This window comes from Bos javanicus, chromosome 6, assembly GCF_032452875.1.
Source record: "Bos javanicus breed banteng chromosome 6, ARS-OSU_banteng_1.0, whole genome shotgun sequence".
Taxonomy (NCBI): domain Eukaryota; kingdom Metazoa; phylum Chordata; class Mammalia; order Artiodactyla; family Bovidae; genus Bos; species Bos javanicus.
The window spans coordinates 13,527,842-13,553,012 of record NC_083873.1 but is presented as its reverse complement, the minus strand read 5'-3'; the positions used below and the strand labels follow the sequence as shown (position 1 = coordinate 13,553,012).

Here is a 25,171-nt window from a genome sequence, read left to right as displayed (position 1 = left end):
CCTCCGAGAAGCCCCCAGTAATCCACCCTGTCCTTACCCAAATGATTAGGTCAAGTCCTGCTGTTTGCCCTCACAAAACCATGTATCTTATCTCTCTTTCACAGCACTTAGACAAAGGGAAGAGATTTATGATCTTGTGCATCAGGAATTAGGGTTTCAAGTGAGGAAACAAAAGCAAAGAAGAATATTCAGCAATAATCTAGCCTCTAAGATTCAAGCCAACACTTCTAAACCACAGAGGAAAGTATGCATAAAAATATTATATTTCAGGGTTTTGAAAACAGCCAAGAATTTTTCAGTAAATAAACATCAGATGTTATTTAGCAATAGACAACCTTTGCTGCTGAGTATGGAATTTAAGACTTGGAAAGATTTTAACAACTGTTCCTAATCAATCAGCTCAAAATACAGATGAGAAAAATGAATCTCAAAAGTGAATCTCAGAGGTCTCAGGCACAGATAGTTAATGGTAGAGAACGAAGTGGAATTAGTCATTGAACATTATTACATATATATGTTTTCCTATTTCTAGGTCCTCTTTTCTTTGCTACATACTCTTTCAGCTTAAAATATTAACAGAAACAAAGCAAATAAAATTTATAGTGGAAGATGACTGTCTGCCTTAAGAGGATGATACAGCACCAATAAAACATTACTATAAGCCTTTAGACAAAGGCGTGATGTGCTAGTAAAGTTTTATATAGTGCAGTTTTATTTCTTTGCACACAAGCTCTTGTATTTTCTTATTACACCTCTCTTTGGGCTTCCCTGGTGGCTCAGATGGTAAAGAATCTGCCTGCAGTGTTAGAGACCTGGGTTTGATCCATGGGTCTGGAGGATCCCCTGAAGGAGGAAATGGTTACCCACTCCAGTATTCTTTCCTGGAGAATCCCATGGACAGAGGAGCCTGGTGGACCACAGTCCATGGAGCCCCAAATAGTCAGACACGACTGGGCGACTAATGCTTCTATATGAAGTCCTTAAAAAAGGGAGAAAGAGAATCCCTTTCTTGATTTAATTAGGACTTGAAGAAAATTGTGTCCTACTCACCCATAACTCATCCTGAGCAACGTTTGTTCTTAACCTTCTCATCCAGCAACTGCATTTCTCAGTCTCCACATAGCTTCCCGTTACAGTCACCATCTCCTTTTTTCAGACAATGGTGGGAATGGGATATCACTGCTACGTGGCCTCTTGCTCACTCTAGTCTGCTAATTAACTCTGACCAGTCATTATTGTTTAGTTCTTTTCATAGAAAAGCAAGTTAATGGTCAACTTGTACCACAGAAACACTGACTTACAAACACTTGAGCTAAAAGGGACACTGAAAACTGGTTAGTCCAACAACCCAATCCAAGCAGCAATACTTTCTGAAACATCTTAAACAGAAAAGAAGTTAGATTTATATTTACATTTAAATGCTTCAAGTAACTAATTTCATGACCTCACTTGCATGAATACTCTTTCAAGTAACAAGAACATTGCATGAAAAACCTCTGCTTGTGTTCTTCAACAAATACACGGTTGTCTTCGCCAAACAAGTCTGTCATGTTCTAAAATTTCGCTTTGGCAGTTCCATCTGTGTGAAGTATGTGTGCGTATCTCTTTTAAAACCTAAAGCATAACAATTCAGGTTAGAATGAGAATTACAAAATTTGGATTTCAGGCTTATCCTTCATTTTCTATTCCTTTTAAGTCATAAAATAGAAAAAAGATAGAAAAATGCTTTCTTGCAATTTCAAATTCAAAACCAGCTTCTTAAAGTGAGGGTAGTAGAGCACATTTTCCCCAAGAACAACACGATAACTCACCGCTTTAATATTTTTAATGATTACTAAAGCAGTAGATTATTGTGTTGCATGGATCTGCTAGGTGACAGAGGGAGTCGAGTCATTCATACATCTGTTGTACTTTCTTCCTTTTCAGATTCTCTTGCATTGGTAATAAGATTCTAAGTGCCATACAAGAGTGCCTAAGCCAAATGGCATCTCCACTGTCTATTCTGGCAAGTTCAGAAAGATAATAACTTCCGTTGTTTTGTTTATAATGTACATTTTTTTTAAAAAGGAAAGCAAAAAGATTTGTCAACTATTACGCATAAAATAGATAAACATCAAGCATCTACTGTATGGCACAGGGAATATATAGATGAAATTGAATCACTTTGCTGTATACCAGAAACGAGCACGACATTGTAAATCAACTATGCATGCATGCATACTCAGTCACTTCAGTTGTGTCCGGCTCTTTGTGACCCTATGGAGTATATATAGCCTGTCAGGCTTCTCTGTCCATGGGATTCTCCAGGCAAGAATACTGGAGTGGGTTGCCATGCCGTCTTCCAGGGGATCTTCCTGACCCAGGAATCAAACCTGTGTCTCCTGCATTGCAGGCGGATTCTTTACTGCTAAGTCACTGCGGACACCCAAATCAACTATGCTGCTGCTGCTGCTGTCGCTTCAGTCGTGTCTGACTCTTAGCGACCCCATGGACTGCAGCCCACCAGGCTTCTCCATCCATGGGATTCTCCAGGCAAGAACACTGGAGTGGGTTGCCATTTCCTTCTCCAATGCATGAAAGTGGAAAGTGAAAGTGAAGTCGCTCAGTCATGTCTGACTCTTAGCGACCCCATGGACTGCAGCCCACCAGGCTCCCCCATCCCGGGGATTCTCCAGGCAAGAACACTGGAGTAGGTTGCCATTTCCTTCTCCAATGCATGAAAGTGGAAAGTGAAAATGAAGTCACTCAGTCGTGTCTGACTCTTAGTGACCCCATGGACTGCAGCCTACCAGGCTCCTCCATCCATGGGATTTTCCAGGCAACTATACTTCAACTTAAAAATTATTTGTTAATCAAGAGACTTTTGGGTATTTATTTGTCAGGCATTTTTTTATACTGTCAGTGAGTTATTTTGTTCTTGAAATTACCTTGACTGCAATAGCTCATTACAACATACTCATATTTGCATAAGAAGCCTCTCAACTGTATGTGTGTTAAATAGGATGTAAGTAGATCTTATCCATATGATGGATCTAGGAAATTGGATTTTCTGGGATTTCATTTCTCCACTTTATTTGGCAATGTGCCTGGCAGTGAAGAGCTTTAAATTTGGCATCTGTCATTGCCTATTTTGGTCCAAATTATATGATGCTAAATACCACAAGGGATGCTGCACAGGGGAATTCAGCAGCAGGTTATGAGAGTGGTAAACTTCATATTACCACGTGCTTGTGTCTGGATATTAGAACTGCTAGCCAGACGCTTCCTGTAGACTTTCAGAGAAGCAGAAAGTGGTGTGCCACTGGGATCCAGAGGCACTGATGTGAAGTATGCAGAAGATACATAAATCATAGGGTATATTCATTTCATTTGACTCCATGTGATTCCACTGACTACACTGTGGGTGACTGAGGTCTGCCCCAGGACCCTCTGCCTTCTGCTCTCTGATGCCTTCGAGGTGCTGCCCATCTAGACCAGGCCTGCAGTAATTTCACACCCTCCCCTAATAAAGTCCTCAGGGGCTGTCATGTATTTTCATGTGTTTGCTCTATTATCCCTCCCTGCTTGAGTCTTACAGATAATTGATGATGCTTCAGTTAATCATCTTTCCCCTTCTTTTGTTCACCAGGTACCTAAGGCTTGAAGGGGCTCTTTTATTGAGAATCGATGTCTTCTCCTAGGTAATTGATCACCGTAGACCCAGGGACACTCGACTCATCATCAAGAAAGGGTAATCGTCATGAATAATCAAAAAGCTGTAGCTACGCTGCTGCAAGAGTGCAAGCAAGTGCTGGACCAGCTCCTGTTGGAGGCGTCAGATGTGTCAGAGGAGGACAAGCGGGAGGACCAGAGATGCAGAGGTGAGGTCCAAGGGGAGGCGCTGGGGGCATCAGGGAGCAGCGGGTTCGCTCTCCTTTACCCTGTCTGAACGACACGGTCTCATCTCTGCCCTATTTTTCTTCTCTTGGCAGATGACCACCGAGAGATGAGTGGATTTCTAGGGCATGAATGGGACATGGGCTGCGGGTGGACGGGCAGGGGAGGAAGCCCACTTTGTTGCAGTGAATTGCTGTCAGGTTGAATTTTAAGCTTCAGTAAACATGAGGGCTACAAGAAACAGTTTAGTTCAAGAAGAACAAAAGGCCCAAGTGGGCTGGTGCACGTAAATTTCAATTATTAAAAAATTGAAGCAACTTCTGAATGGTGGTGCATACTTTTGTTTCAAACTAGGTTTTTGTGCCTCATCAGTTTGCATAGACATCTACAGTTTCCACAAATATGTCATCTCATCAGTCCCATCTCTCTTTTTTGACCATCAATACATTTCTCATGTTGTATTTACATACCATTTATGAATACATTTACTCAAACTGATAAATACTTATTACATCATTACCAGGATTTGAGAATTTGGCCTTTCTGCTCATTCACGGTTTGTACCATACATAGTTTTAGATGAGTCATTGTTTGGGAAATTTCAACCACAAAATCTATAGAGTTAAAGCAGTTCTAATTTCTTCTCTAGCTAGTTTTCAAGAGGCAACCTTCTTTCCTTAGATTTCTTCCTAGCATTCAGATAAATTTCCTTCATTTCTATCAGGGTATCTGTCTAATGTGCTTTAAATATTTTTCTTTGTATTTTTAGTTGACTGCTATTTGTTACAGAAACAAGATTCCCATATAAAATGCACACTTCCCATCTCTTTTGTTTCTGTTAATTATGTAATGGGAAAAGTTTCTGGGAGAGCCTTTTTCCCACATCCTTGTATAGGAGTGCATATGTTTTTACAGGGGAACTTTAAGGTGCCTTTAGAAGTCTAGTTTTTTCTAACCTGTCTGTCATCCGTGCTCTTTTCAAGATAAAATGCCCTGTGTCCAGTTGTTTCCTAACCTTAGTGTTTTCTTTCTTTACTGGCCAGAAACATCAGTGTCTGATTTTGCTCACCCCAGTGCTGGTCCTCGTTCTCCCCGGGGGCAGTGTGTTGTGTTCTGTTATTTCTCCTGAACGTTTTCTCTTCTCCTTTTACTACATCATGTCCTTTGTCCCTTCAGCTTAAATTCCTTTAAGTTTTGTGTTCTCCGTAGTGAAGACTCTGAACCCCTAATCGGGGAGCGTTTTCTTTTTCTTTCTTTCTCTAGTGCCACAGAATAGGAGAAATAATCAGTTTAGTTCCAGATAAGGCAAATCACGACTGCAAAATCACTCGATTAGCCATGGCCCTCCAGGTAAGCTGCTTGGGGAAGTAAGGGATCAGAGAGGCAAAGGAGGCTCCTGCTCGGTCAGGGGCTGACTGCTGGTGTTGGCTGAATCTGATCAACCAATGCGGGAGGAATCCTATGTGAGCCATTGACAAGCTCGGCATTTGCCCATCGCCGCTGCATGTTGCATGGTCCACCCAAGCGCCTTCAGTGCATCTGCACTCGGTCTGAGCATAGAACCTGTCCCTCGGCAGCTGGTTCCTGAGCAGCTCTAGCTCACGGTTGGGCTGCCACTGCCACTGATGTCTCCTGCGTGGGCTCACAGAGAAAGGCATTAGCACAGGGTCACTTAAGGCGATGGGGTAACAGGCGGACTCGAAAGTTAACACTGTGGGTTTCATTCTTTTCCCTCCTCCTCTCAACCCCATCATTTTCCCTCAGAAGTTGTCCCAGTCAGCATGGGTGGCTAGCCTTAGAGGCTCTAACCCCCCAAGACAGAGAAGGAACTGAAATCCAAACACATAGATATTTTAAAAACATATTTCAGGGGCATCTTTTATTTCAGTGCTCCCCACTGGACAATCCATGTTCTGGCACGACCTGTAGGGAAAGAGTGATATGAGGAGGAAAAAAAATTACTTGTAACAAACAGATTTTCCTCATCACCATGAAGAAAAGTTAAAAGTACTTAAAGCTATTTAGTGCCAAAATATAGTGAAATTCCATGAATCCAAAAAATCACATTTCTTTTGTCATTTAACTACTCCTCTGACTCCTGAGCTTGACACTCATAGACAGAGTGTCCAAACAATTTATCAGAATTGAAATACTTTTGAGAGTGAAAAGGCTCTGTTAACAAGCATGCTGTGACTACATGCTGCTGCTGCCGCTAAGTCGCTTCAGTCGTGTCTGACTCTGTGCGACCCCATAGACGGCAGCCCACCAGGCTCCTCTGTCCCTGGGATTTTCCAGGCAAGTATACTAGAGTGGGTTGCCATTTCCTTCTCCACTATGACTACACAGGACTGTCCTAAGCAAACAGAACTGGGTAGTCATCCTATCCAGCTCATGACTACTTAGAAATATCATTTAAGAAATTTTCTCTACATGTACATTGAAAACATTTTCAGACATTGAAAGTACGTCAGTGGTGGTAAGAAGAGATTGTGAAATCAGGTTGGTCTCCAACCTCCTGTTTTTGCTTTCATTAGAGGAGCGCCATTGCACAGAGGAGGCTCAATAGTTCTGGGTTACTGAATGGGCCAGGGGGGGACAGTGGTTTCACTGTGATATTTGTAAGTCATGCTTAGTAGCCAGTCCAGATCAGTCATTCATTGATGTAGCCCATGAATTATCCCCTCAATGCAAGCAGTCCCTCTCCATCGGGAGGCTTCCTTACATTTGCCCAGTTGGTGGCAAGGACACCAAAAGGCATCATGAGCCAAGGCAGAATTAGGTTTTCTCCCTTCTCTTCTTTTTTCTTTTTTTTTTATTCTCTCTCACACCTCTTTTGTCTTATTTAGCGTATCTCATGTAAACATAAGACTAACCTTTCTTTTAACCACCATGGTGGGATTTACAAACATGGTAAGACATGATGCCTGTCTTCAGGAGACTCCCAATCCACAGTCCAGTGAAAGGACAGATATGGTAGAGAGCAGTGAGGCGGATGCTGAAAGGAGTGTGCCCCTGCGGGCTTGAGAATGCTCCTGAGGAGCATCTCAACTCCACTGGGAGATCATGGCAGGGCTGATGAGAAGAGCTTGCTCACTAGGCAGCCGAGGCAGGACAATGCCTAATATGAAGGCAGGATATACAGAAGCATTAAAGAATTTTACGCAGAGCAATATCCTAGTCCATCTTGTTTTTGGAAAAATGGGACTCAACAATGTGGAAGATCAAATGGATAGGAGGAGATGGAAGACAATGAATCAGGCAAGAATTACTGATGACTAAAAGAAAGAAATCGATTTTAGGATCCACAGAATGTGATAACCAATTAGACTCAGGGAGGAAGAGCAAAAAGTCTAGACTGACGTCTGGGTTTCAGACTTGGGTGGCTCAGTGAATGGTAGTAGCATTCATCAACAGAGAATAGAAAGGGAAATACAGTTTTTAGGAAAAAGGTAATGAATTCAGTGTTAGATAGACTGAGTCTGAGGTGTCTGCAAGACAAGCACTTAAAGATGTATAGCTGGCAGTCGTGTATACAGGCCCATGATCCCTTATTCACAACCCTGGTGGTTACACGTGCTTCAGAATTCAGAGTTTTTTCAAATGTTAGAAAAGGTAGTATGGTGCATATACCATCTGTTATACTAACACTGCAGTAGAAGCTAGGAGCAGCACCACCAAACATTAAAATTTTCAGGGCAAAACGGTGACTAATCTCATCATAGCAAGATTACAAATAATCTCAAGTCAATTCAAGTCTGGTTTGGGGCCAAAGTTTTTTAAAAAAAATCTAGTTTCCAGAGCTTTCTAGCTTTCCCAAGTTTGGATAAGAGATTATTGACTTATATTTTTAATGAAATTTGATGTCTATTAAGAGATTAAATATATCTCCTAAAGTGATATTATTTCATAATAAATTGATGTGGGATTGTCTATATTCAGACATAGTCCATGGTGAGAGTCTGAGGCAAGGTGAGGTCTTACAGGAGTAAAAAAGAGATTGATTTGCTGCATTACCCAGCCACAAGCCCCAAATGCCATTCCATCTCAGGCCCTTTCTCATTTTACAGGAAAAATAATATTTCCTTCATTCCTTTCTCTGATTCTTCATGCAGAGACAGTCACTGAAGTGCTTTACTTCCTGCTAAAACCTTTCTTAATGCCTGACTACCCCAATTTACCTGTAGGGCAAAGTAGACCAGAGCCACCCCCTGACAGATAGCTTTTTGCTATTATTCTTTGAGTCAGAACACCAGGTTAGGCCAGCCAGTGAGAAGTAGGAAAAAAAAAATTGTGCCACTGAGGTGCTTCATCATAACATAGGTAACTCAACAACCTTTTCTTCAACTGCAATTTCCTTACCTGAACTCTGACCTTTTCAGCCTCACTCCCCAGCGAGTTAAGAACCTTGATCCAGGAGGCAAAGGAAATGAAATGGCCCTTCGTGCCTGAAAAGTGGCAATACAAACAAGCTGTGGGCCCAGAGGACAAAACAAACCTGCAGGATGTGATTGGCGCCAGCTTGCAGCAGTTACTGGTAGGAAGACCCACACCACCTGCTCCTTGACACCCCCAAGTGAGGCATTTAGCCTCTAAATGGTCTAATAGATTAAATTTCTTTGAAGCATAAGACAGCCCCTACCCTTATGGTCAGCTCTGCCAAATTGACTAATGTTGGGGGGGGTAGCTTTTCAAAGAGCTCCGTTTGCCCATAAGACCTTCTGTTGGAAACGCAAATCAAGTAAAAGTGGAAAAGTGTGGTCAGTGGGCCAATGAGAACCTGTCATGCTGAAATATCTGCATGTTCTTGGTGGGCTGGAAGCAGTAGTTTTGGTTTGTTGTTGTTTTTTTTAATTTTTTTTGTGTGTGTGTGCCTTTTGGTTTTTATTTATTTATTTATTTTAAATTTTATTTTATTTTTAAACTTTACAATATTGTATTGGTTTTGCCAAATATCGAAATGAATCCACCACAGGTATACATGTGTTCCCCATCCTGAACCCTCCTCCCTCCTCCCTCCCCATACCATCCCTCTGGGTCGTCCCAGTGCACCAGCCCCAAGCATCCAGTATCGTGCATCGAACCTGGACTGGCGACTTGTTTCATATATGATATTATACGTATTTCAATGCCATTCTCCCAAATCATCCCGCCCTCTCCCTCTCCCACAGAGTCCAAAAGACTGTTCTATACATCACTGTCTCTTTTGCTGTCTCGTATACAGGGTTATTGTTACCATCTTTCTAAATTCCATATATATGCGTTAGTATACTGTATTGGTGTTTTTCTTTCTGGCTTACTTCACTCTGTATAATAGGCTCCAGTTTCATCCACCTCATTAGAACTGATTCAAATGTATTCTTTTTAATGGCTGAGTAATACTCCATTGTATATATGTACCACAGCTTTCTTATCCATTCATCTGCTGATGGACATCTAGGTTGCTTCCATGTCCTGGCTATTATAAACAGTGCTGTGATGAACATTGGGTTACACGCAGTAGTTTTGATTCCACCATGCTTCATTAGCATTTTTATTTTGAAATGCTACTTTCTAAGAGTTGGGTAACTTAAAAAAATAAACTCACCACTATTTCATCCATATGACTTGGTGTCTAAGCTGTTGAAGCCTGGCATGTCCCTTCCTGAGTCCTGCCTGAAATCCTGTTCTCTCCCTTATCTCCTCATGATTCACGCTGTTCGGGAAGTATCGTCAGAGTCATTGGCATTATTATTCCTTAACTCACTTAATGGAAATGAGTCCACTGGGTACCTCTACCCCAGAAAGGAGAGAGCCTCAAAAATAACACATGAATTCAGATTGGAGCCCAGATTTCAGGCTTAGGTTCTGGGGATGCTTCTGTAAGTGCCAATTTGCTTTTTGATAGTGTTCCCCCCTCCCACATTCTCTTAGATGATTATCAAAGAAGGGACTCCGTTAGTTGTTTTTTTTTTTTTTACATAAAATACAGACATTTGTATGGGACCAAGCATTACAAGCAACGATAATCTCTTAAAATATTTATTTTATTGGTTTACATGGGAATGTGTTTGGGGGTCATCCCAAAATAAATATATAAATAGACATTATCTTTGTCTATCAAAACAAAAATCCAGAAAAGATCCCCCTGATCTATGCACACATAACAGCATTGTTGGAGACTTCATAGAAACAGTAACCTCCTCATCAACATTTCCCACTCTCCAAAAAATCAGACTGAAGTTAAACAGACTGAGGACCACAGGCAAAGGAAAGTGAATACTTTGAACAAATCTGGTGGTGAGCCAGGGTTTTTAAATAAGTGTGCTTGTTATTAGAGGAGAAGTAGAATGGAAAACAATTATAGTGTATATATAATGTGGGGTTTATAGAATGCTTGTATGTGCATGATCTTACTTAATTTTCAAAATAGCCCTCCAGTGATCATTATCATTATCATACCCATTTTGCAGATGACAAAGTTAAGGTACAGGGAGATTAATTTTCTCATGGGAGCAGATCAGTGAGTGGTGGAGCTGTGACTCAGCTCCTTCCTCTGTCCTATTCCAATTCTCCCTCTAGAAGCCCCAAGGGATGAACTTGAGAGCCCAGGTGGAAGCCCTGAAACTCGTTTACTCTAATGCAAGCTGTAGGCTGTCGGGTAGAACTTTCTGCGATGATGGAAATGTTCTATATTTCTGTTGCCCAGTACGCTAGGCCCTGCCCTCATGTGACTCTTGAGCACCCGAAATGTGGCTAGAATGACTGAAGAACTGAGTTTTTAGTTTTATTTCATTTTTAAAATGAACTACATACACATTTCCATGTGGCTAGGGCTACTATTCAGAGAAGGCGATGGCACCCCACTCCAGTGCTCTTGCCTGGAAAATCCCATGGATGGAGAAGCCTAACAGGCTGCAGTCCATGGGGTTGCTAAGAGTCAGACACGACTGAGCGACTTCACTTTCACTTTTCACTTTCATGCATTGGAGGAGGAAATGGCAACCCACTCCAGTGTTCTTGCCTGGTGAATCCCAGGGACGGGGGAGCCTGGTGGGCTGCGGTCTATGGGGTCGCACAGAGTCGGACACAACTGAAGCGACTTAGCAGCAGCAGCAGCAGGGCTACTATTTAATTAGATGTGCTCAGTCTCTCAGTCGTGGCCAACTCTGTGTGACCCCATGGACTGTAGCCCACCAGGTTCCTCTGTCCATGGAATTCTCCAGGCAAGAATACTGCAGTGAGTTGCCATTTCCTTCTGCACTAATTGGAGAGTGCAGCTCTAAAGCAGTGGGGCTTAAAGTTAGACTTCCAAACAACAGCACTTAGTATCACCCAAAAACTGGCTCAGATTCTTGGGCCGTATACTGCTAAGTCACTTCAGTCGTGTCCGACTCTGTGCGACCCCATAGACGGCAGCCCACCAGGCTCCCCTGTCCCTGGGATTCTCCAGGCAAGAACATTGGAGTGGGTTGCCATTTCCTTCTCCAATGCAGGAAAGTGAAAAGTGAAAGTGAAGTCGCTCAGTCGTGTCCGACTCTTCACAACCCCACAGATTGCAGCCCACCAGGCTCCTCTGCCCATGGGATTTTCCAGGCAAAAGTACTGGAGTGGGGTGCCATTGCCTTCTCCAATACTAGTCTTACCAAATCAAAAACTCTGGGGGCGAGGGTTTAGCAATCAACACTGACAAGCCCTTCAGATGATTCTGATGCATGTTTGAGTTTGAGAATGACTGTTGAAAAGAGAACAGGATGGCAATTGATTGGGCAGCTCAAATAAGTCCATTAGGCTGCTTTAGCCCATAAGGTGTTTAAACTGGCAGCTTTTTGAACTCTGAGCATCATTTTCCTTAGCTTACCCAGGAAGCTATAAATTAAAGACACAGAGCCTGAACAAAAATGCGAGAGGAGAAGAGCTTTGAAAGCCCTGTGTGCTTCAGCCAGTGAACCATATATAAGAACCATATATAGAACCATAGATAGAACCATATATAAGCTCTATATATGGTTCCAAGCAGGGTGAGAGCATGGGAGCTTCACAGAGGAAGAGAAACCCCTGCTTCGACCTTTGAGGCTTAGAAAGTTCCTCGGGATTTCCAGCATAGGCCGAGATGCAGCACATCTCTGTAACCAGGGTTTTACTCCCTTCATTCCACCCACACTTACTAGATCACCCTAGGTGCATTCAAAGCTGGTAGTGACATTGGCCAAAAAACCTGAAAATGGCGTTTTAAAGTCTTGCTGCATTTGGGGGTTAATGTGAGTTGAGAGACAAACTGCTTATAGTTGTAAGGCTGTTTCAGGAGTCCAGTCATTATTCCTTCTACTTTCCCTCTATATATTGCACAGATATCACAATTGGGGGAGCACAAAGGCACAGACGAAGAATTGATGCTTTTGAACTGGTATTGGAGAAGACTCCTGAGAGTCCCTTGGACTGCAAGGAGATCCAACCAGTCCATTCTGAAGGAGATCAGACCCGGGTGTTCTTTGAAAGGAATGATGCTAAAGCTGAAGCTCCAGTACTTTGGCCACATCCTGCGAAGAGTTGACTCATTGGAAAAGACTCTGATGCTGGGAGGGATTGGGAGCAGGAGGAGAAGGGGACGACAGAGGATGAGATAGCTGGATGGCATCACCGACTCGATGGACATGAATTTGAGTGAACTCCAGGAGTTGGTGATGGACAGGGAGGCCTGACGTGCTGCGATTCATGGGGTCGCAAAGAGTTGGACACAACTGGGCAACTGAACTGAAAGGCACAGAGAATTTAAGAAGTTTACACCCTGCTCACAAGGTCACTCAGGGGCAGCTCCTGGAATCAGCCCATTAGGCTCGTTTAGCTCATAATGTGTTTAACCTGGGAGCTTTTTGAATGCTGAGCATCATTTTCTTTAGCTTACCCAGCAAGCTATAAATTAAGCAACCACACCTCCCAAAGAGCCTTGAGATGCTTTCTTATTGTGTCAGGCCCCAAGTGCACAATTGCTAAACCATTCTGTTTTGTAAATACGGAGAACTGTAGTGCTATCTTAGCTTGTCAAAAGTATCTCAAGGAAATACCATGATTTGTTTTTGTCCCGTTATCCACTGGTTTCAATATCACATTTTACCAAGGCTGGATGGCCACATTATTATAATAATCAATTAATTGTGAGATTTTATTCTTACATTAAAAAATAAAGGTTGCTGAGGTTTTATTCAGTTATTTGTTCTTATAGATATTTTTTCATAAATCTGAATTCCCATGATACTTTTATACCTTGAAACGAATCCTTCTCATAAAAAATTTTCCTTCCATTTAAAAAATTAGCATTACATTTGGAGTGTAAACACTGTCTTTAATTCCATAGATAACAGAGCAAAGTTACGTGAAACTGTGCTGAGTGCCTGAGTTGGTAAAACAAAGGGTCATTTCTAATGTTCCTCACTTAGGCTTAACTTAATTAGCAAAAATCATGTGTTTTGTGCTCTGCTTTCTGCTCTCCACAGCCTCCTCTGTTTCCTCCCTCGCCTAATTTCCCATCCCCCCATCTTTTCTCCTTTGGTGTGTGGCCACAGACAGAAATTTATGGCAGGGGCCAACCTCCTTTACACTCCACACAAAGCTTGCTGACTTGAGAGAGTCTGTCCTCTCTCTCCCAGAAAAAACACCTGCAGTATGCTCCCCGAGAAACCTGGAGAGATGGGAGATTAATGTGGCTGTGATAGCCGGGCAGTGTTTTTGGTATTATGCCCTCTCCCCAGGTAGATGGGTCTTTTCCGAGATGATACCAATTATTTATTGCTGAAACATCTGTTGATAACTGCAGCTGCCCTTGTGAGACAAAGCATATCACAGGGTCACGGGCTATAGGGATGTAAAATCTTACCTCATGCTAGTTTTAGACTATTCAGCAACACCCTCGAGTCCATGGGTTACCGTCCTCTGTAGTGTCTCATCGTGCCATAGAAAATACTTTGTAAACATTGCCCTGCCCTGCCCTATAAGCTTTGAAGTGTTATTTCATCTTCATCGGTAATTTATATTCCAGTGCCATTGTACGGTGGGAAAAAGAGGGGGAACCTTTTTTGTTTTCTATCTAATTGTATATCGCCTGACACTTTGACCTGTATTATTAGTATTAGTCAGAAAAAGGATTTTCTCCCTCTCTTATTTAAAAATAAAATTTCAAGGGAAAGTAAGCGCTCCTTCAGCTCCTTTCACTCAAAACAATGTTTACACTCTGAGAGGGAAAGATGAAAAGCACAAGCAATTTTTTTCAAGTGTCCGAGAAGGGCATTTCAGTTTTTGAAAGAGAACAGTAAGGCCCTTATAAATATCATTCAGAAAAACCTTTGATGGATTTTTCAAAAAGTATTGAAAGCTTTTAGCGTTAGCTTATGTTTAGCTTGGTTTGGATGGACACAGTAGAATTCTAACTAGTAAAACTGTCCTTGCTTGTGAGATGCCAGAACACGAAGGCACTGGCCTCCATGTGATTGCCAACTTGTGTGATTTCTTCAGTAACTTGTACACTCCTGAAAAGTATAATTTCTACCTAATTTAGAGAAGATATGAAAAGGAAACTTCTGAAAGGGAGATTAAGGGCATGTTTGGATTTGCATGTCAGTGGCATTTGGGAAAAGATGAGGTTGCCAGGCCAAGACTTGTTTCGTAGACTGCGGTTTTGAGCATTCCCTGCAAATTTGGGGGTCCTAATGCTGGAAGGGACTGGCCTCTCCCCAGCTCTACTTCTGTGGGGGAGGAAACCTGAATTTAGCGTGACACCTTTGTAGGAAGACACACTACAGTCTTCACAGGCTGGCTGATTACAAGGGGATGAAGCAGGCTCAGAATGAGGATTTTTTTTCCATTTCCTTTTCAACTTTACAATCATAAAAATGGGTAATCTGATAACTTTTATCCAGCAGACATTTTTGGAAATATCTGTGCTACCTTGCAGTAATTTTAAGAGAGATAAAAAAATTATTACTGATTTTCTTGTGCTAATTATGTTGAAAAATGTTTGTGAATGGAGGTTGATAAATTTAGCTTTCAGAATATTTTTTAATAAGTCTCTTTAGATATTCTGGGTGCCTTTAAGTTGACATTTTAGATTTTGAACTACTTAAAATACTAAATGGTCCAGAATTAAAACACGAATAAATGTAAGAATTGCTCATTACAAGATTGCAGGGAAATATTTTTTAAAGTCTAATTACTTTACAATATTGTATTGGTTTTGTCATAAATTGACATGAATCTGCCACTGTAAAGTAATTAGCCTCCAATTAAAATAAATAAATTTATATTAAAAAAAAAATTCTAGTGTGAGTAACCTGGGAGTAGAAAGGTGAAAAGGAGCCTTTAGCAAAAGATAACTAAAGTATGAATTTATTAGAAAATGAAATGTCAAGTCAAAGAAAGATATGCAGGGTATGAAGACTAGGTAAGAGGGTGAGATGCTTTCCATGGGAACAATAAAATTTCTTCCATGAATAAGTTCTGGGTTAAAAGATTGTCTTAAAAATCATTTTAAAAGCATTTATTTCAGATAACAGTTTTCATAGTAATAATAGAGAACTCAACACCCATAATAGATACATTTGGGATTATGATTTGTTCAGCAACTGATTTTTCTCCAGTGAGGTTTTCATCTTTAACTATGGCCTTGGGACTTTAATAACTGAAATATTCTTCATGAGGATGCAAAAAGCAAAGTGAATATAAACTGTATATTTGTTCATTCATTCAGTAAAACTTTACTGAGTATTAACACATGCCAGGCATTGATATAGATCACCCAGAGTAATGTAAGAGAAATAGAAGACCTAATTCATGTTCTGGAAAAACTGCAAGAATTAAGAGATAGGGCAACGCTTTGTCAAAAGTCTGCTTATTGGAATGGTCCCTTCCATTTATTGAACACTAAATGTGTGGCAGGTACTCAACACATGTTCTTCTAATCCCTACAAACTTGGCCATACAACCTGCCCTACCTGTGAAAGGTAGACTGTAAGTGATGACGTATCTCAGTCCCAAGCAGTATAAGCCATTGTGTAGTTCAGCAGTTGGAAGCTTTCCTTTGCTTCATAAACAGGAGAAGAGAAAACCATCTGTTGTCCAGTTGTCCTTAAATCTAAATAGGATCAAATATTAAAAAACCTAAGTAAGGACAGTAAAGTAATGGTGCATCACTTCTCTAAAAGCAAATACAAATACTGAACTTAGATTCTAATGGAAAAGCTAACATCATTAATTAAATGACATCGACCATGCATCTTTCCACTAACAAGGTGAGGATTCAAAATGCAGTGCTCTTGTTACTGAATCTTTCCTTTTCCCATTTGATGGCCTGCTATAAGCTAAGTTCTCCTGTTAAGTTTTTGGAGATCATTTTAGCACATTTGCGTGCATACACGTACAGACACCTATGGAATATACATATGTATCTATATAATTGATATTCATGAGTACAAGTTATTTCTTTATTGAATGATAGAATACCAAAACTGGAGGGAAACTTTGTTGTTCAGTCATGTCCAACTCTCTGCAACCCCATGAACTGTGGCACGCCAGGGTTCCTTTCCTTCACTGTCTCCCATAGTATACTCAAACTCATGTCCATTGAGTCGGTGATGCCATCCAATGATCTCATCCTCTGTAGCCCCCTTCTCCTGCCCTCAATCTTTCCCAGAATCAGGATATTTTCCGTGAGTCAGTTCTTCACATCAGGTGGCCAAAGTATTGGAGCTTCAGCTTCAGCATCAGTCCTTCCAGTGAATTTTCAGGGTAGATTTCCTTTTGGATTGACTGGTTTGATCTCCTTGCTGTCCAAGGCACTCTCAAGAGTCTTCTTCAGCACCAGTTTGTAAGCATCAGTTCTTTGGCATTCAGTCTTCTTTATGGTCCAGCTCTCACATCCATACTTGACTACTGGAAAATCCATAGCTTTGACTATATAGACTTTGGTTGGCAAAGTGATGTTTCTGCTTTTTAATACACTGTCTAGGTTTGTCATAGCTTTTCTTCCAGGGAGGGAAATTTAAAGGTCATCTATTTCAAGCCCATCATTTGATAGATGGGGAAATGAAACCCAGAGAGAGTAAGAAGTGACTTGCTGTAAGTTACACCACCTGTTAGTGGGAGCAGCAGGACCCAGCACCCAGGTTTCTGAGCCTGAACCTGGCATGTCTTCCCTGAGTCTACACAATTCCATCCTTCACACACGGCTGTTATGGGGCCAGGGCAGCCTTTCCCGGGTGCATTCCTATTGTCTCAGCTGCCCTGTAACCTGCCCTCTTCCCTCTCTGTCAATGTGATTTCACTTTTTTACTTAGTGCAGAATTAAGACAGAAATCTTATAATTTTCAGTAATCAACATTTAAAACTTTAGTTTCTTCTGCTGAACATTATAGTTCTTCTTTTGAAAAGGAGCCAGACAAAAGGTTCGGGTCCTTCAAAAATGAATTTCATTTAATATGTAAAATTTAGGCACCAAGAGAATGAAACCTTCAGAGGATAAATATTAGTCCCAAGGCCTATGCGAATTCAGACTTTAAGATAGAATATGATTAAAATCACCAAGGATTTAAACCCTGCTCTAAAACTGTGCCAAAAAACTACCCCTTTTAATACGGTACTTTCAAGTTTCAATGGAAGATAAATTAAAATGGTGACTTGTCCTTAGAATTCTACCAATGAAACTTTGGTTGCCACAGAATCAGGCATGCAAGTTATCCCTTTGATGAGGACTAACCCTATGGCATGGATTTCATGTCTCCTCATAATGAGGCCCAAAAGCTGAGCCAAGTCTTGGTGGAGTTGATCAAACTAAGACAAGTGGGCAGAGCAATCCAGTTCAAAATGCAGAAAATGAGCAGATTGAAGTGCTGGGCAGAGAGAAGAAAGTGATGACCTTCAGAAAATGATCAGTCCTAGGGATGTGCTTATTCTGTCCTGCCAGCAAGAAAGAATAACATCACCTCCTACATTTTATGTTAAGTAAATTAAGGAGGTTGAACAATATTATCTCTAAATATATATCAGATCAGATCAGATCAGATCAGTCGCTCAGTTGTGTCCGACTCTTTGCGACCCCATGAATCGCAGCACGCCAGGCCTCCCTGTCCATCACCAACTCCCGGAGTTCACTGAGACTCACGCCCATCGAGTCAGTGATGCCATCCAGCCATCTCCACATATCTGATGCTGTTGATATTAGTTGAACCACAGTATTTTGTTGTATATCAACAAGCACCAAATACTGACAACTTCATGTGATTCTGCATGATATGCTTTTAACAACATATTAATTTGATGACAACCCTGCAAATAGAACTGATGATGTCCATTTTGCTGATGAGACAGTTGGCTCAGAGAGCTTGAGAGATGTTCCCAATCCACACTACAAAGTGCGGTTAAGCTGGGATGTGACCCGAAGCCTCCCCTCTGTGCCACCCGCCTCGGCCTGCCACCATCCCTTCATGATGTAGAATCACTTGCCTTGCTTATTAAACCAACTTGCCTCAGAGGGCAGAAACCAAAACATTTTAAGCTCAACAAGTTCAAAGATATTTGGAATTACTTTTTTCTTTTTTCGGATGTATTTGTATAGAACAAAAGAAAAATCTTTCACTTTCTCATTGATTAATTCATTCTGAATCAGTTGTCTTTAATTTTTTTTACTGATCATCAGTAAAAATTTTGAGCAGGCACTCTAATACACATTTGTTTGTTTAATAAAGTATATGCATGTGCTATACATTCCTATGTTATATATTTCTATAGGATAGAAATTTAAGAAAAACAAAACAAATATTAAATGAATATTTTAAAATAATTTTTTTAAACTGAATTATTGGCACAAGAACCTTTCTGTTTGTATTAAAATTATAATTAAATATCATTAACTATTTTTTTTAAACTCAGCTTAGCACTGCCCACTGAAGATATAGCTAACACAGTTTATTTCAGTACTTAGTTCTAATGACTGTAATAGTTGAAAAAATTATGTCTCAAAGGTGTGTTGATCCAAATAAAAGAGGTAGGCTGTGATTGCTAATTCACGCTATTCATATTTCAATCATCCAGCAATTATGAAAAATCATTTGTTGAAATTCAGCTAGCAAATTTCCACTTTCCTTAATGTCAATGGTGTGCTTCTGCAAGGTAATCAGAAGACGTTATGTTTTAACAAAGGATATCGAAACTTATTCAGATTCTTCATTTGGAAGATTTTTAAACAGGTTGAAAGTTTCCCGTTTGTGTGAGTGTTTTTAATATAGATACTTTCTTTTAAAATCACAATGCTGAAAACACTTCCAGTATCATTATCTGAAAAATATTTTCAGAATACCTGTTGGATAACATACTGTTGTCAGCTACTTGTCATCACAGAAAGGCTAGTAAATTTGGAGCACTTGTCTGTTTCCATTAGCAATAATCACACCTCAGATAAAATTTATTGGCTGTGATACTACCAAAGTGGGCTTCCCAGGTGGTTCAGTGGTAAAGAATCCACCTGCCAATACAGGAGCACAGAAGACATAGATTCAGTCCCTGGGTTGGGAAGATCCCCTGGAGGAAGAAATGGCAACCCACTCCAGTATCCTTGCCTGGAGAACCCCATGGACAGAGGAGCCTGGTGGGCTACAGTCCACGGGGTGGCAGAGTCGGACACGACTGAGCACACATACACACTGCCGAAACACAAAACTAGCACTTGTCTGTTTATAAAGCTACGATGTCCAAACTCTTTACATTTGACTATTGTTTAAAGAACTTTGCTTTGAGCTTTTTGCAGTCTTCCCCCCTCTTATTATGAATTATTCTGAAGTGTCTTTGATTTGTGATAATATAAACTGCGAATCTATTTAACCAGGTATAACTGCAATATCGAAGAAGGCAATGGCACCCCACTCCAGTACTCTTGCCTGGAAAATCCCATGGGTGGAGGAGCTGGTGGGCTGCAGTCCATGAGGTCGATAAGAGTCGGACACGACTAAGCAACTTCACTTTCACTTTTCACTTTCACGAATTGGAGAAGGAAATGGCAACCCACTCCAGTGTTCTTGCCTGGAGAATCCCAGGGACGGGGGAGCCTGGTGGGCTGCCGTCTCTGGGGTCGCATAGAGTCGGACACGACTGAAGCGACTTAGCAGCAGCAGCAGCTGCAATATAATAAACTGAAAACAGTTTAGTGGGTGCATCCTCATCATCAGCCCCTCCAAGATGAGGAATTCCTCTGTGCAGTTTGTCATGAGTCACCATTTGACACACAGGCAAAGGAAGGGGCTAGGGCCTACCCACTTTTTAAAATGTTATAGTAAAGCTTTCTTTCTTTCTCATTGGTAAACTTTGGTGGAAACTTTTTAAATTTTCATTATATTTTGAGATATGAGGGACTGATTCCACATACCTACCATCAGTCCACTCTCAAAATAATGTTACTCATTGAGTATCTACTAAGTGCAAGGCACTTTACATATATATTTTTTTAATTTTCTCAGTAATCTCTGTGGTTTTACTATCCCTATTCTATACACAACAGAATGAAATTTAAAAAATTAAGTAGCTTACTTAGTTTGGACAATGAGATCCAAAGCAAATACTGCCTCAGCTCAATCCAAGCCCAGTATTTTTTACTTTCCCACAGTATCTCCCCCTAGTAACTGATTTGACTCTCTTCCTCCTGAGAATAGTCTCAAACTGACTCTTTTTCCATACGTAGGTACAATCCATCACATTTTAAAAGTATTACCAACCCAGTTCTGGAACTTTTTATATTTCTTCACTGTGTAAATACTGAGAACAATGTATGTTTCTTTCATGGTTACTGAAAACCTTCCATCGTGTTAGGCATGACTTATTCTCACTGGCGCTGTATATGAAATTGAAACCTCTGCGCCTCTGGAGTCATTGTCAAGTAGAATGTTAAAGGGGCATAGGAGTCAGACCTCTAACGTTCTCTGTCAGTAAGTCTCACATTTTATGATTTGAACACAGGACTACAGCAGCTTCTCGTCATCCTTTGTGTAAGGCCAAATCTTTGCTTAATGTGCTTAAAATGCACATAACTTAGACTTGCTTATGATTTTAGTGACTTATGGTTGAGATTCTAAATACTGCTCAAGGGACTGACTGAATCAGGATTACCTGTGCGTCTGTGTATCTGTGTGGGAATGTACATTAGCTGGGGAGGGAGAGAAAGAATGAGGAAAAGTTTAGCTTCTAAAATTTTTTTTTCACAAGGTCTACTATCCAGAGATTCTGACTTAGTGAATAACCATTCATACTTTGAGAATAACTTCCTAGTAGTGAGATTTTTTTAATGAGGTTTTATTGTAGCAAGGCTAACCCTTACTGTTAAAAAAATTATTTCTGCTTTGCTTATATAAATGTGATTCTCTTGGATAATAAGGTTCTAAAGTGACAAATCAGTCTATTTGTTTCTCTAATCGTGCATAGCTCTTAAAATTGCAACAGGCACAATTAAGCTCTCAAACCTTTCAATGATAATTATTACTTTAAGAACAAATGAAAAGTCCTAGGGACAATGAGGTCCAAACAGTTCTCTTTTTACTCTGCATCTGCCACTATTCTAGAATGTGGTTTTGATAACAATGACAATGACAGTCTTGATGAAATTAAGGTCATAGAGATAGGGATTAAGGAGCCTGACTTGGGCTGGACTACCTGGGGGGAGAGGTCTGACAGAATGTGGTCCACTGGAGAAGGGTATGGCAAACCACTTCAGTATTCTTGTCTTGAGAACCCCGTGAACATTATGAAAAGGCAAAATGATAGGATACTGAAAGAGGAACTCCCCAGGTCAGTAGGTGCCCAATATGCTACAGGAGATCAGTGGAGAAATAACTCCAGAAAGAATGAAGGGATGGAGCCAAAGCAAGAACAATACCCAGTTGTGGATGTGACTGGTGACAGAAGCAAGGTCCGATACTGTAAAGAGCAATATTGTACAGGAACCTGGAATGTTAGGTCCATGAATCAAGGCAAATTAGAAGTGGTCAAACAGGAGATGACAAGAGTGAACGTTGACATTCTAGGAATCAGGGAACTAAAATGGACTGGAATGGGTGAATTTAACTCAGATGACCATTATATCTACTACCGAGAGCAGGAATCCCTTAGAAGAAATGGAGTAGCCATCATGGTCAACAAAAGAGTCTGAAATGCAGTATTGGATGCAATCTCAAAAACGACAGAATGATCTCTGTTCATTTCCAAGGCAAACCATTCAATATCACGGTGATCCAAGCCTATGCCCCAACCGGTAACTCTGAAGAAGCTGAAGTTGAACGGTTCTATGAAGACCTACAAGACCTTTTAGAACTAACACCCAAAAAAGATGTCCTTTTCATTATAGGGGACTGGAATGCAAAAGTAGGAAGTCAAGAAACACCTGAAGTAACAGGCAAATTTGGCCTTGGAATACGGAATGAAGCAGGGCAAAGACTAATAGAGTTTTGCCAAGAAAATGCACTGGTCATAACAAACACCCTCTTCCAACAACACAAGAGAAGACTCTACACACGGACATCACCAGATGGTCAACAACTAAATCAGATTGATTATATTCTTTGCAGCCAAAGATGGAGAAGCTCTATACAGTCAGCAAAAACAAGACCGGGAGGTGACTGTGGCTCAGATCATGAACTCCTTATTGCCAAATTCAGACTTAAATTGAAGAAAGTAGGGAAAACCACTAGACCATTCAGGTATGACCTAAATCAAATCCCTTATGATTGTACAGTGGAAGTGAGAAGTAGATTTAAGGGACTAGATCTGATAGATAGAGTACCTGATGAACTATGGACGGAGGTTCATGACATTGTACAGGAGACAGGGGTCAAGACCATCCCCATGGAAAAGAAGTGCAAAAAAGCAAAATGGCTGTCTGAGGAGGCCTTACAAATAGCTGTGAAAAGAAGAAAAGCAAAAAGCAAAGGAGAAAAGGAAAGATATTCCCATCTGAATGCAAAGTTCCAAAGAATAGCAAGGAGAGATAAGAAAGCCTTCCTCAGGGATCAATGCAAAGAAATAGAGGAAAACAACAGAATGGTAAAGACTAGAGATCTCTTCAAGAAAATTAGAGATACTAAGGGAACATTATTTGCAAAGATGGGCTCAATAAAGGACAGAAATGGTATGGACCTAACAGAAGCAGAAGATACTAAGAAGAGGCGGCAAGAATACACAGAAGAACTGTACAAAAAAGATCTTCATGACCCAGATAATCACGATGGTGTGATCACTCACCTAGAGCCAGACATTCTGGAATGTGAAGTCAAGTGGGGCTTAGAAAGCATCACTATGAACAAAGCTAGTAGAGGTGATGGAATTCCAGTTGAGCTATTTCAAATCCTGAAAGATGATGCTGTGACAGTGCTGCACTCAATATGCCAGCAAGTTTGGAAAACTCAGCAGTGGCCACACGACTGGAAAAGGTCAGTTTTCATTCCAATCCCAAAGAAAGGCAATGCCAAAGAATGCTCAAACTACCACACAATTGCAGTCATCTCACATGCTAGTAAAGTAATGCTCAAAATTCTCCAAGCCAGGTTTCAGCAATACGTGAAGCATGAACTTCCAGATGTTCAAGTTGGTTTTAGAAAAGGCATAGGAACCAGAGATCAAATTGCCAACATCTGCTGGATCATCAAAAAAGCAAGAGGGTTCCAGAAAAAGATCTAGTTCTGCTTTATTGACTATGCCAAAACCTTTGACTGTGTGGATCACAACAAACTGTGGAAAATTCTAAAAGAGATTACAATACCAGACCACCTGACCTGCCTCTTGAGAAATCTGTATGCAGGTCAGGAAGCAACAGTTAGAACCAGACATGGAACAACAGACTGGTTCCAAAGAGGAAAAGGAGTATGTCAATGCTGTATATTGTCACCCTGCTTATTTAACTTATATCCAGAGTACATCATGAGAAACACTGGGCTGGAAGAAGCACAAGCTGGAATCAAGATTTCCGGGAGAAATATCAATAACCTCAGATATGCAGATGACACCACCCTTATGGCAGAAAGCGAAGAGGAACTAAAAAGCGTCTTGATGAAAGTGAAAGAGGAGAGTGAAAAAGTTGGCTCAAAGCTCAACATCAGAAAATGAAGATCATGGCATCTGGTCCCATCACTTCATGGGAAATAGATGGGGAAACAGTGAAAACAGTGTCAGACTTTATTTGGGGGGGGGGGGCTCCAAAATCACTGCAGATGGGGATTGCAGCCATGAAATTAAAAGCCGCTTACTCCTTGGAAGGAACGTTATGACCAACCCTAGACAGCATATTGAAAAGCAGAGACATTACTTTGCCCACAAAGGTCCATCTAGTCAAGGCTATGGTTTTTCCAGTGGTCATGTATGGATGTGAGAGTTGGACTGTGAAGAAAGCTGAGCACTGAAGAATTGATGCTTTTGAACTGTGGTGTTGGAGAAGACTCCTGAGAGTCCCCTGGACTGCAAGGAGATCCAACCAGTCCATTCTAAAGGAGATCAGTCCTGGGTGTTCATTGGAAGGACTGATGGTGAGGCTGAAACTCCAATACTTTGGCCACCTCATGCGAAAAGTTGACTCATTGGAAAAGACTCTGATGCTGGGAGGGATTGGGGGCAGGAGGAGAAGGGGACGACAGAGGATGAGATGGCTGGATGGCATCACTGACTCGATGGACATGAGTCTGAGTGAACTCCGGGGATTGGTGATGGACAGGGAGGCAGGCGTGCTGCAATTCACGGGGTCGCAAAGAGTCGGACACGACTGAGCGACTGAACTGAACTGAACTGAACTTGGGTTGGAATCCTAGTGCTGCCTCCTTAGCTTTGTCATCTTGGGCACCTTACCTAAACACTTGGCTCCCATTTTCTACCTCTACAATGGTGTAACTACCTACTTTATAGGTTGTTTAGAGGATTCAGTGAATGTATAACATGGAATGCTTAGAACAGTTCCTGTTGTTCAGTTGCTGAGTCATGTCCGGCTCTTTGCAATCACATGGACTGCAGCATGCCAGGCTTCCCTGTCCTTCCCCAACTCTTAGAGCTTGCTCAAACTTATATCCATCGAGTCAGTGATGCCATCCAACCATCTCATCCTCTGTTGTCCCCTTTTCCTCTTGCCTTCAATCTTTCTCAGCATCAGGGTCTTTTCAAATGAGTCAGCTCTTCGCATCAGGTGGCCAAAGTACTGGAGCTTCAGCTTCAGCATTGTTGCAGGAAGGGGGACCCCTTCCAGGGCCCGAGAGTGGCCTCTTGTTTAACACTTGGAAATGAGTTGTTTGAGGAGACACACATGCTGATAAAG

At 41.2% G+C, this 25,171-nt stretch overlaps 1 protein-coding gene across 10 annotated transcripts in view; it reads left to right on the top strand.

The window, feature by feature from the left end:
- Positions 1–25,171, top strand: part of ALPK1 (alpha kinase 1) — a 121,786-nt gene that overhangs the window by 56,293 nt on the left and 40,322 nt on the right. For 6 of the 10 annotated variants that reach the window (XM_061419375.1, XM_061419376.1, XM_061419372.1 and 3 more), the window contains 2 exons: positions 3,629–3,860; positions 8,256–8,410. In XM_061419375.1, coding sequence (XP_061275359.1) covers positions 3,740–3,860; positions 8,256–8,410 — 276 coding nt within the window. In that variant the 5' untranslated portion in view covers positions 3,629–3,739. The remainder of the gene's footprint in view (positions 1–3,628; positions 3,861–8,255; positions 8,411–25,171) is intronic. The other 4 variants (XM_061419371.1, XM_061419370.1, XM_061419373.1 and 1 more) reach the window with 2 other exon arrangements.